Raw genomic sequence first — 12,551 nt, 5'->3', positions numbered from 1 at the left:
TCTCATGGGATCTTTGTATTCGGTTAGTTCATACTTGCGTAGTGCTTAGGACATTGCCTGGCATAAAGTAGTTTTTTTCCCCTATCATTGACAACTGGCAGAGAACTGCTGTATGATAATATATCAATTGGTTAATCAGTTCTCTGATAAAGATATTTTTTATAGGCCCTCTGTAGATAAGAAAATGCCTACTCATTCACAGTTAAGTGAACTTCTGGTTGGAAGTTACAGTCTGGGTGGCCTGAAAGACATAAGAACCATCTGTCTCATTTGTCACTGCAGTGTATTCTGTTACTGTACTGAGCTTGCCTTGCCTGTAGCACCTGGTTTGTCCCTCTCTGACATGTTATTTCTGTGTATATCCATGTCCTTCACACCCCATGAGTACGCACCAAGGGCCCCAGTAATTCCTGGCCTACTCTGTGCCTTGCACATGGGCACATAGAAAAAAGTTTGCTGAGTGTTTTGAAAACCTTCCCTTCAGATTTTAGAAGTTTCTGTATTCAGCTTAACCTTTTCCCCAGCCAACTTCCTAGATACACACGCAGGAAGGAAGAGAAGTCAGTCACAAATCGGTCCAACTAAGTGCCTGGCACCATGGGAGATATTTTCACATCTATTACATTATTTCTGTTAATCCACTTGGTAATCCTGTAAAGTAGGTGGTATTATCTTCTTTTTAAAGATTAGGAGACAAGCTCAGAGAGGTCAAATAATTTGCCCAAGGACACAGAGGCAAACAGTGACAGATTCAGGTTTCAAACACACATACATTTACCCCTCACAAATTTTTCCAAATAAACTAAAGAAGGGAAGAAGAGAACAACAGCAAGAAGGAAACTTTCTGAGATACCTGTGTCTGTGCCTTAACCTGAAAAAGGAGAGGCTCTTGGTTTGGTGTCAGTCTCTCAGAGCTGGAAGAAATCACTTGATCCCTCCTTTTACAAAAGAACAATCTAAGGTTTAGAGAAGCTCACAAGCTCTTTTAAAAATCATCTAATCTTTTTTTTCCTGAGACACTCCTTTTGGTAAAATTTGGTAAGCTAGTGAGGAAGAAAACCCTTTGAGTTACAGGGAGAGTATCTAGAGGAATGTTAATCATTACTGTTAGTCTTTTTGATAGTCACTTCATTAAAATGTGATCTTTTTCTCTTGGCTGTTCCCCAGCAGCTGCTGCCCTGCCCTTCTGCTTTCTGCTTTGTCCCAGAACAAATGGGATTTATACACCTGACCCACTAGTTCCCAAGGGGCCCAGGGGTTACCATACTTGTTTTATGCTGCACTGAATTGGCTGAGTTTTGTTCCTGGTTCTCATTGTCTGGTGGAACATGAGAAGCTTCGAAGATTTTTTTAAATGAAAGGATAGGATGTTGATTTAAGCTAGGCATTAGAGTCTCATGAGCTCTCAGTGCTTGAGGATTTCTCACCATTTTGAAGCCTAAAAAGAACTCATTTGCAGAAACCAAGCTCTTAGACCAAGTTTAAGGTGAACATTGTGGGGACTGCATTTGCTCTGAGCTGGGATACCAGGCCAAGCCCTTCCACTGAATAGCTGTGTGTCCTTGAGCAAGTCTCAACTTGTCTGAGGCTGCATAGGGTATTAAAAATATGACTGGCATGGTAGTCTCTGAGCATGGGTTTGAGTCCCTGCTGGACCATCTTTCAATAGCTTTGTGATGGTTAGGCAAGTCTATTTTCCTTCTTTTTTTTTTTTTTGGTGCCTGCCCCAATGGATTCACATTTGTTTGAGGGCCACATTGCTAATTAAGTTGGGAGAGAGAAGCATACATAAAGTGAATGTCAAGTGAACGTATTTTATACCAAGATTGAAAAGGTCTTAAAGGTGAGAACCCCTATAATGAGCCATTTGTTGCAATGCTCACCTTACGTTGCACAGTTACACTTATTAAAAGCAACAAATTCCAATAATAACTGAAAACACAGTTTTCTGTTTATTAAACACCTAATAAGGGTCCTTTATTGTTTGAGAGTACTGTGAACATTTACTTAATCAAGCTCCTTTTCTGGACTCTTTTTTTTTTTTTTTTAATTTTAATTTTTTTTTTTGAGATAGAGTCTGGCTCTGTCACCCAGGCTAGAGTGCAGTGGCGCGATCTCGGCTCACTGCAAGCTCCGCCTCCCGGGTTCATGCCATTCTCCTGCTTCAGCCTCCTGAGTAGCTGGGACTACAGGGGCCCGCCACCATGCCTGGCTAATTTTTTGTATTTTTTAGTAGAGATGGGGTTTCACTGTGTTAGCCAGGATGGCCTCAATCTCCTGGCCTCGTGATCCACCCGCCTCGGCTTCCCAAAGTGCTAGGATTACAGGCATGAGCCACCGCGCCTGGCCCTTTTCTGGACTCTTAACAATCAGTAGCCACTGTTGATAAGTCTGCAAATATGAGAGGTAAACACTATAGAGGGAGAGAATGAACAGCCTGGTACAATGAGATATTTTCTTAAGGAAGAACTTCCCAGGCTGACTGGACTTTGGATTGGTCCTCCACTAGGCTTCACAGAAATCCCTAAGACTGCATTACAGTATTACATTTCTTTTACATTTCCTAGAATAAAGGTGGTAAGAGAATAGATCAATGAATTTTTAAGACTGTAAGAGAGCTAAAGAGGCCAAGAGTGTTCTCTTGAAGAGGGTCTGGGCTTAGGAGGCTGTGTGCTTTGGGTGAATATCTTTGCTCAGGTACTTCCTAACAGAAAAGCAGTGTGAATGCATAACAGGTAAACTGAGGCCAGGTTTATCCACATGAGACTACTCATAGGTAATCTGGGAGCCAGAACAGTTATTCCAGTGGAATCATCTGTGCTGACCTTTGGAACTTATCTTTGGAAATTGCTTTTATAGCTGGCAGTCGGATCCAAATTTTCAGTTGGGTTCACCACACAAAGGAATGTCTGTTTTGCACCAGGCCCAAGGTTAGGCCCTGGAGATAAGAACATAATAAAGATACAATTCTTACACCTTAGTTCTCTGAATGGAGTATGGGGGAGGAGAGTGGAGAGAGAGGGACTGAAGGAGAGAGAAACATATGCAGTGAACTGTAAATAACAAATTATGTAAAATAGGTATAGACAAAATGAAACAAACACTGCCTGATTTTAGGGAACTTTAAAGAAAGGATAGAAATTTGATTAAGGGGCCGGGAGCAGTGGCTCATGCCTGTAATCCCAGCACTTTGGGAGGCTGAGGTGGGCAGACCACCTGAGGTTGAGAGTTTGAGACCAGCCTGACCAACATGAAGAAACTCCATCTCTACTAAAAATACAAAATTAGCCGGGCGTGGTGGCGCATGCCTGTAATCCCAGCTATACTCAGGAGGCTGAGGCAGGAGAATCACTTGAACCTGGAAGGCGGAGGTTACGGTGAGCCGAGATCGCGCCATTGCACTCCAGCCTGGGTAACAAGAGCAAAACTCCATTTAAAAAAAAAAAAAAAAAAAATTTGATTAAGGGAAAAGATAGAGAAGCTTATACATAGAGAATAACTTGAGGTGTGAATGTCAGGATGCAAGTACATGAATAAAAGTGGCAGGAATAGAAAATAGGTCAAACTGTAACTAGAGCATTCTTTTGTAAGGAATGGTGAGAGAGAAGGGTCCTTTGGGACCACATTGTAAGGACCATTTGCTCTTTCAGTAATTGTTTATTGAAGGATTGTAGCAGACCGGGGGCCAGACATGGTTTGCTAGCCCTTTGGAGGTAGCAAAAGCCAACTTTAATGATGTGTGAGAAGTTTTTGTTCCTGCCCCAGGGCCTTCACACATGTCCCCCCTCTCCCGTGTTATCCTTCCTTCTCCTCTTTTTTGCCCAGTTAATTTGTATTCATCCTTTAGAGCTCAGCTTAGAAATTACTTCCTCAAGGAATACTTTGCCCGCCCTTGTTTTCCTAGTTTTGAACTTGATATCTTTGTACCACTTGCCTCAATTATAAATAAATAATAATAATTATTATTATTTTTTGAGACAGAGTCTCGCTCTGTCGCCCAAGCTGGAATGCAGTGGCATGATCTTGGCTCACTGCAACCTCCACCTCCCGGGTTCAAGCAATTATCTTGCCTCAGCCTCCCAAGTAGCTGGGACTACAGGCGCCCACCATCACGCCTGGCTAATTTTTGTATTTGTAGTAGAGACGAGGTTTCACCATATTGGCCAGGCTGGTCTCGAACTCCTGACCTTGTGATCCACCTGCCTCAGCCTCCCAAAGTGCTGGGATTACAGGCATGAGCCACCACGCCCGGCCCTCAATAAATAATTATATTATTGTTTAATATTTGCTTTGTGTTTAATCTCTCTCTTGTTTGCTCCTCTTTCCCCAGCACAGTGTCAGATGCATAGTTGGCATGCAATAAATATTTGCTGAAAGAATGACTGAAGTGGGTCCATTGAATTTAGCAATAAGTAGTTACTGTTACTGTTGACCTTGGTGAGACAGTTTCAGAGAAATGGTGGGGGTGGAAGCCAGATTGCAGTGCATTATGCAGAAAATGGGAAGTGAGGAAATGAGGGCAGTGATGTGTAGACAACTTTTTTTCTTTTTTCTTTTTTTCTTTTTTTTTTTTGAGTCGGAGTTTCACTCTTGTTGCCCAGGCTGGAGTGCAATGGCGAGATCTCGCCTCACTGCAACCTCTGCCTCCCGGGTTCAAGCCATTCTCCTGCCTCAGCCTCCCGAGTAGCTGGGATTACAGGCATGCACCATGCCCGGCTAATTTTGTATTTTTAGTAGAGACAGGGTTTCACCATGTTGGCCAGGCTGGTCTCAAACTCCCGACCTCAGATGATCCACCCGCCTCGGCCTCCCAAAGTACTGGGATTACAGGCATGAGCCATCGCGCCCAGCCTCTTTTTTTTTTTTTTTTTTTTTTTTTTGAGACAGAGTCTCGCTCTGTCACTCAGGCTGGAGTGCAGTGACGAGATTACTGCAACCTCTACCTCCTGGGTTCAAGCGATTCTCCTGCCTCAGCTTCCTGAGTAGCTGGGACTACAGGCGTGCACCACCATACCCGGCCAATTTTTGTAGTTTTAGTAGAGGTGGGGTTTTACCATGTTGGCCAGGCTGGTCTCAAACTCCTGACCTCAAATGATCCACCCACCTCGGCCTCCCAAGACAACTTTTTCATACGTGTGGCTGTGAAGGGGAGAAACAAGGGTGGTAGCTAGAGGAGAAAATGGGATCTAGAGGTTTGTTTTTTTAAAAAATTAGATTTTAAAACTAAATTAGATTTTAAAACTTCACAAGTTTGCATGTCATCCTTGCGCAGGGGCTATGCTAACCTTCCCTGTCTCAGTCCAATTTTAATGTATGTACTGCTGAAGCGAGAGTACCAGAGGTTTTTTTGATGGCAGTGACTTGAACTTACTTAAATGATAATGAGGAGCCAGTGAGGGAGATGGGTGCTGTAAAGATAAGTAAAAGTGCACTTCTTCTAAAAAGTAAGATGGAATGGGATCCAGAACAGGGGTGTCATAGTGAGTAGCCCAGCCTTTGTTCCGTGGACACTGGGGAGTCTAACCTAGAGCTGATATAGCTTGCAGTGTGGATGAGCCAGCTAAGAGTACAGTAGATAGGGAAAAGAAGCCAAAGATCTGAAGGAGGGCTGGGGTGAGGGACAGGGAAGGAATAGAGAGACATTTGGAAAGTGAAACCAGGTGGATATGAGAGGAGAGAGTAGAGGGTCTTGATTTCGGGTCTTTCATGCTTAACCCAGAGCAGCTACTAAAGTAAGTGTTGATTGAATGTCTTTGAGTTTCTCAAGACTGGAGAAAGCAGGGCAAGCTCTGGAGGGTATGGCAATAACAAGTTATCTTGAATATCCTCATAGTGAAAAGTTCTGATCCTATTTGAATTTTGGAAATAGAAGTCATTCAGAGCCAAGAGATTGAATTGTTGAGTAAGTGGGTGGTCAGTTTAGAGACTATTACTTTTGGGTTAAAAAGTAAAAATAAGAAACAAGGTGTGGCTCTAAAATAATGAGATTTGCTAGGGGTGGGGCATGGCAGCTCATAAACTGACCCTGAAAGCTCCTTACATATATTTCCAAAACTTGGAAGATTCATTTGGATGTTTGTGTTCGTTAAAATCTCTCACTAATTCATTGTTTTGTCCACTGTCCGTAACCCAACCTGGGATTGGTTTGAGTGAGTCTCTCAGACTTTCTACCTTGGAGTTTGTGAGCGTGATGGCATACTCTCTGACCACTGTCACCCTAAAACCAAAAAGGCCCCTCTTGACAAGCAGTCTGAGGGTTTTAGACCCAGGAAGAACGAGTGATGGGCATATATATATCCCATTACTGAGGCATGAGAAGAGCGGAATGGGTGGGTTGAGGTGGTGTTTTAAGGCCTCTTGCCAGCTTGTTTAACTCTTCTCTGGGGAACGAGGAGGACAACTGTGTACATTGGCTGCTCCGGAATGATGTTGAGCAATCTTGAAGTGCCAGGAGCTGTGCTTTGTCTATTCATGGCCCCTGTGCCTGTGAAACAGGGTTCGGTGACTGTCACTGTGCCTGTGGCAGTCTGTAGTTACCCAGAGAGAACAAAGCTGCATACACAGAGCGCACAAGGGAGTCTTGTAACAACCTTGTCCTGCTTTCTAGGGCTGAGTCAGGTACCACAGCTTGATCTCAGCTGTCCTCTTTATTTCAAGAAGTTGTCATCTGAGCCATACCAGGAGTATTGTATTTTGTTTGGGGCCTCTCTGTTTTGGAGGAACATGGACCGACTCTGTGCTTTTGTCTATGCTGGTCTCAGCTCGCACAACCCTTCACCCTCCTTTCTCAGCCAGTGGTAGATAAGTCTTCCCTATCTTGCAAGGCTCAGCTCAAGCGTCAGCTTCCTCTACAAAGACTTTCCTGGTTCCCCTCATTGGAGTGAACAAGAGTTGACATGGTAGAATGGAAAGAGCAGAAGCTTTAGAATGAGCCAGACCTGAGTTTGAATGCTAGATCCACCACTTAGCCAGTCAACCCTGCCCCCTGCCCCAAGTTTTAATTTTCCTGTCCATTAAGTGAGTATAATAATACCTATGTCACAGGATTGTTTTGAGAATTAAATGAGATTAGGTCTATTAAAGCACCTAGCAGAGTTCTTGACATATAGGAGGCATTTATGAAATATTTGTTCTTTCTCTTTTATACCATTACTTTTCTTTTTCTGAACTAAAATAGTACTTGGTTCTATCTCTGAAATAACATCCAAGTGAAAAATGAACAATATGAAAGAGCAGTTCTTTTCCAGTGGATTTGCTTCTTAAGGAGCAGAGATTATGTAATCTAACAGACTCCAACATACAAAGAGCTTTGTATCTAGAACATGAGTCCCCAGCCCCTGGACCGCCAACTGTTAGGGGTCTGTGGCCTGTTAGGAACCAGGCTGCACAGCAAGAGGTAAGCGGCAGGCCAGTGAGCATTGCTGCCTGAGCTCCGCCTCCTGTCAGATCAGTGGTGGCATTAGATTCTCATAGGAGTGTGAACCCTATTGTGAACTGCACATGCAAGGGATCTGGGTTGCATGCTCCTTATGAGAATCTCACTAATGGCTGATGATCTGAGTTGGAACAGTTTGATACCAAAATCATCCCCCCTGCCCCCCAACCCCCAGCCTAGGGTCCGTGGAAAAATTGGCCCCTGGTGCCAAAAAGGTTGAGGACTGCTGATCTAGAGGACCAATGATGTTGGTTGAATAAATGAGCTCTTGGATTAGGTGATGGAAAAATCTGAAAAAACAGGGCTTTTGAGGAATAGGAAAAGGCAGTAACATGTTTAACCCAGAGAGAAGTTTCTGGCTGTTGGCTGGGAATAGTCATAGGAAGGGCTGACACTGAAAAGAAGGAGATTGTGTTCGTTTCTTCTTCTCAGAGCTATAAGCAAAGGCTGAAAGTTCTAGAAAAAGGCAAGTTTTGTTTCAGTAGAAAAAAGGATAATCAGAACCATTTTTAGAAAATGGAATGAGACTACTTTTGAGGTCATGAGTTCCTTGTCCCTGGAGAGATGAGCAGAGGTTGGACAAGTCCTTACCAGAGATCTTGTGGAGGCAGAAACTGCATCTAGCAGAGCATTGGCCTAACCCTTTCGAATGAGATGCTGTTAACTCAGTCTTATTCTGCATGGTAGGAACCCTGTTCCTTTGCCTCCTGCTACTTTGGGCCTCTCAACCTCTTGGTTTTGTGTGCAGGTGAAGATGTCTGGAGGTGTCCAGGCTGTGGGGACCACATTGCTCCAAGCCAGATATGGTACAGGACTGTCAACGAAACCTGGCACGGCTCTTGCTTCCGGTAGGTGGGCCTATTCTCCCGTCTTTACCAGTGTACTGTGGGCCAAGCACTATTTCATGTTCTGGTGGAAAACACAGAAACAAGCTTCCGAGTTGAGAATTTCAATCTTAGGGTGGGGAAAGGAATGTACCAAGGAAGAGCTCATGACCAAACCTCAAGTGTGGCCCCCCTGAACCCAGGTTAAATTGGAAGAGCCACAAATGGGCCAGCTGGAGGCAGGGTGGAGGGATGAGAGGAGCCCTTTCCAGGGTTGTCCCATATCCCTCACTTTATGGGTGAGGAAACTGAGGCCCAGGAAGAGTAACTTTCCTGTGACTGCACTGCAGATTATGCAGGTACTTTAGGAGTTGTTTTTATTCTTATTTTATTTTATTTTATTTTATTTTAATTTTATTTATTTTATTTTATTTTATATATATATATATATTTTTTTTTTTTTTTTTTTTTTGAGACGGAGTCTTGCTCTGTCTCCCAGGCGGGAGTGCAGTGGCGCGATCTCGGCTCACTGCAAGCTCCGCCTCCCGGGTTCATGCCATTCTCCTGCCTCAGCCTCCCGAGTAGCTGGGACTACAGGCGCCCGCCAACACGTCCGGCTAATTTTTTTGTATTTTTAGTAGAGATGGGGTTTCACTGTGTTAGCCAGGATGGTCTCGATCTCCTGACCTCGTGATCCGCCCGCCTCGGCCTCCCAAAGTGCTGGGATTACAGGCTTGAGCCACCGCGCCCGGCCTATTTTATTTTATTATATTTTATTTTATTTTATTTTATTTTATTTTATGAGAGGGAGTATTGCTGTTGCCCAGGCTGGAGTGCAGTGGTGCAATCTCGGCTCACTGCAACCTCCGCCTCCTGGGTTCAAGTGATTTTTCTGCCTTAGCTTCCTGAGTAGCTGAGATTACAGGCGCCTGCCACCATGCCCAGCTAATTTTTGTATTTTAGTAGAGACGGGGTTTCAACATGTTGGTCAGGCTGGTCTTGAACTCCTGACCTCAAATGATCCACTCACCTCGGCCTCCCAAAGTGCTGGAATTACAGGCGTGAAGTGCTGCGCCCAGCCAAGAGTTGTTTTTAGTGTGGTTGGCAGAGCCAGCTCTTCCTCACCACAGGATGCCTCCCTAGGTTCCTACTTTTTGTTACTAGCTTTATTATAGCTACATTATTATTATTATTATTATTATTATTATTATTATTATTGAGACAGAGTCTCACTCTGTCACCCAGGCTAGTGTACAGTGGTGCGATCTCGGCTCACTGCAACCTCTGCCTCCCGAGTTCAAGCAGTACTCCTGCCTCAGCCCCCCGAGTAGGTGGGACTACAGGCGCCTGCCACCACACCCGGCTAATTTTTGTATTTTTAGTAGAGGTGAGATTTCACCTTGTTGGCCAGGCTGGTCTCGAACTCCTGACCTCAGGTGATCCGCCTGCCTCGGCCTCCCAAAGTGCTGGGATTACAGGCATGAGCCACCGCGCCCTGCCTATAGCTACATTATTTTTGTAGGCAGCTCAGTTTCTTAAAAATTATACAGACTTCACCTGCACACAAAATTATACAGGACTTTGTTCCTGCTGTCTGAGGCTCAGTTTCTTCATCTGGAAAATGGATGGTAATAATCTTGTTGAGATTGAATGAAATAATATATGCAGTGTACCCAGTACATGATAGACACCCAGTGAATGGTTATTCCTTCCTCCCATCAGATTGGAATTCTCAAGGGTGGGAACTTGTCTTTGTATTCTTCACAATGTAAAACAGTTGAAATTTGTTGGTGGAAAGAAGAGCGGTCCACTCCAGAGGCTGGATGGGCATGCCTGGCCCCCAAGGTCTGAAGTGCTGGGGCTGTGCTTATATCCTGAGAATGAGATAGACTAGACAGGCACCTTGTGCTGTAGATTCCAGCTCCCGTTGTAAAGCATCCCTGTGCTTATACCAAGTAATTGAGTTGACCTTTAAACACTTGCCTCTTCCCTGGGAACCATGTAGGGGATTGGCCTGGAGACGTCTGGCCTCTGGAAGAGTTGAAGAGGAACCATCATTATTATCCTTTCCTTTCAGCTATAACTCAGAGCTCTCAAGTCTTTTCTGTGGATCTTATTGCCTTGGTTCTTGCCCCTTTTACTCCCAGGGAAGTTGATTCTGTCTTTTCTGTTCCGTTTAGTGTGATAGGGGCAGAGAGTGTCAGAGCTGTAAGGGACCTTATAGTTAAAGCCTTTGGCTAGCCCTTTCATTTTATAGCTGGGACTAATAAGTAACATCAAAACCCAATGAGTTCACAGATTGGGTCTCGCCTTGGCATGTAACCCATATGTTCATATTTGTTCTTGCTGTTTTCCTATATGTATGAATATTTTCTATCCAACATAAGCAGGACAGGGTAGAGCAAGTTAATCTTTGGAATTTCTGGATTCTCCTAGAGCCAAAAAACTTCAGAACTAGAAGAAACCACCCACTATATGGTATAACCCATTCATATCACAGATGAGAGGCCTGAAACCAAAAAGACTTGCTCAGGGTTACTTAGGCCATGGATGACAAGAGCTGGCCCTAGAACTGAAGTCTTGGGTCATTTGTAGGTCTAGTCAGATGCTAGCTTGTTAGCTTTGTGTGCGTGTGTGTGTGTGTGTGTGTGTGTGTGAGTGATAGAGACAGAAAGAAAGATAACATGTACACAAATACATAAAGAGGAAGTAAGACACATTAGCCTGGTAGATAAGAGTACAGGCAGGCCAGGTGTGGTGGCTCACGCCTGTAATCCCAGCACTTTGGGAGGCCAAGGCAGGTGGATCACCTGAGGTCAGGAATTCGAGACCAGCCTGACCAGCATGGTGAAACCCCATCTCTACTAAATACAGAAAAAAATTAGCTTGGCATGGTGGCACATACCTGTAATCCCAGCTACTTGGGAAGCTGAAGCAGGAGAATCGCTTGAATCTGGGAAGCGGAAGTTGCAGTGAGTTGAGATTGTGCCATTACACTCTAGCCTGGGCAACAAGAGGGAAACTCCATCTCAAAACAACAACAACACAACCAAGAGTACAGGCTATGGAATGAGACTATGGTTTTAAATCCTGGCTTTGCAATTTATTTTTTTTTTATTTATTTATTTATTTATTTTTTGAGACGGAGTCTCGCTTTTTCACCCAGGCTGGAGTGCAGTGGCGCGATCTCGGCTCACTGCAAGCGCTGCCTCCCGGGTTCACGCCATTCTCCTGCCTCAGCCTCTCCGAGTAGCTGGGACTACAGGCGCCCGCCACCACGCCCGGCTAATTTTTTGTATTTTTAGTAGAGACGGGGTTTCATCGTGGTCTCGATCTCCTGACCTCGTGATCCGCCCGCCTCGGCCTCCCAAAGTGCTGGGATTACAAGCGTGAGCCACCGCGCCCGGCCGGCTTTGCAATTTATTAACTAGCCTTAAGTGACTTCCCTGAGCTTCAGGCACCAATCTGTAAAATGAGGATAAGAATATTACTCATGCCACATGGTTGTTAGGGAGGATTAAATGTGATAACCTATATAAAGTGGCTAGCATAGCCTCTGACATATAGAAAACCCTTAATAGGGCCGGATGTGGTGGCTTATGCCTGTAATCCTAGCACTTTGGGAGGCCGAGGCGGAAGGATCACTTGAGCCCAGGAGTTTGAGACCAGCCTGGCCAACATGGCAAAACTCCACCTCTACAAAAAATACAAAAATATTAGCCAGGCATGATGGCACACACCTGTAGTCCCAGCTACTTGGGAGGCTGAGGAGCGATGATTACCTGAGCCCAGGGATATCAAGGCTGTAGTGAGCCGTGATCATGCCACTGTACTCCAGCTTGGGGGACAGAGTGAAACCCGTCTCAAAACAAAACAAATGAAAAAAAAAAAACTCTTAATAATCAGTAACTGTCACTTTATATTATGTTGTGAGTGTGTGTCTATATACACCTACATGTATACATTTCTCTTATTACACATTCATTGGTGATCTGATGTGGAGCCCCAGGGATTAAGGGCAACTTTGAACTACCCTGACACAATCAAGCCAAATATCATTCCCGCGGAGGAAGTAGAGTATCTAGGTTCTGTCTCCTAGTTGCAGCTTTACCTTGAGGACAGAGACTCTAATCCAGCTGTACGGAAGGAGCACATCTCCTGACTTTGAGCTTTCCCCTGGTAAATTCAAACTGGATGTAATGGTGCCCTCAGATAGAGCCTGGTAATTTGCCCTGGGGAGAGTGACTGTCTTTTGGATCTAATTTGACTTTTGCCCCAGTTGGAGGAAAATC

At 44.5% G+C, this 12,551-nt stretch overlaps 1 protein-coding gene and 1 non-coding gene across 3 annotated transcripts in view; one reads left to right on the top strand and one right to left on the bottom strand.

Moving 5' to 3' along the window:
- Positions 1-12,551, top strand: part of LIMK2 (LIM domain kinase 2) — a 71,680-nt gene that overhangs the window by 5,369 nt on the left and 53,760 nt on the right. For both annotated transcript variants that reach the window (XM_055254417.2, XM_063623575.1), the window contains exon 2: positions 8,184-8,283. In XM_055254417.2, the coding sequence (XP_055110392.1) occupies positions 8,184-8,283 (100 nt within the window). The remainder of the gene's footprint in view (positions 1-8,183; positions 8,284-12,551) is intronic.
- LOC129468666 (U6 spliceosomal RNA) lies at positions 5,228-5,336 on the bottom strand. Its single transcript, XR_008652750.1, has one exon. It is a non-coding gene; the product is annotated as a U6 spliceosomal RNA (small nuclear RNA).

The sequence above is a fragment of the Symphalangus syndactylus genome, chromosome 18, assembly GCF_028878055.3.
Source record: "Symphalangus syndactylus isolate Jambi chromosome 18, NHGRI_mSymSyn1-v2.1_pri, whole genome shotgun sequence".
Taxonomy (NCBI): Eukaryota; Metazoa; Chordata; class Mammalia; order Primates; family Hylobatidae; genus Symphalangus; species Symphalangus syndactylus.
The sequence above is the reverse complement of the archived record's forward strand: the minus strand, read 5'-3'. Positions and strand labels throughout refer to the sequence as shown.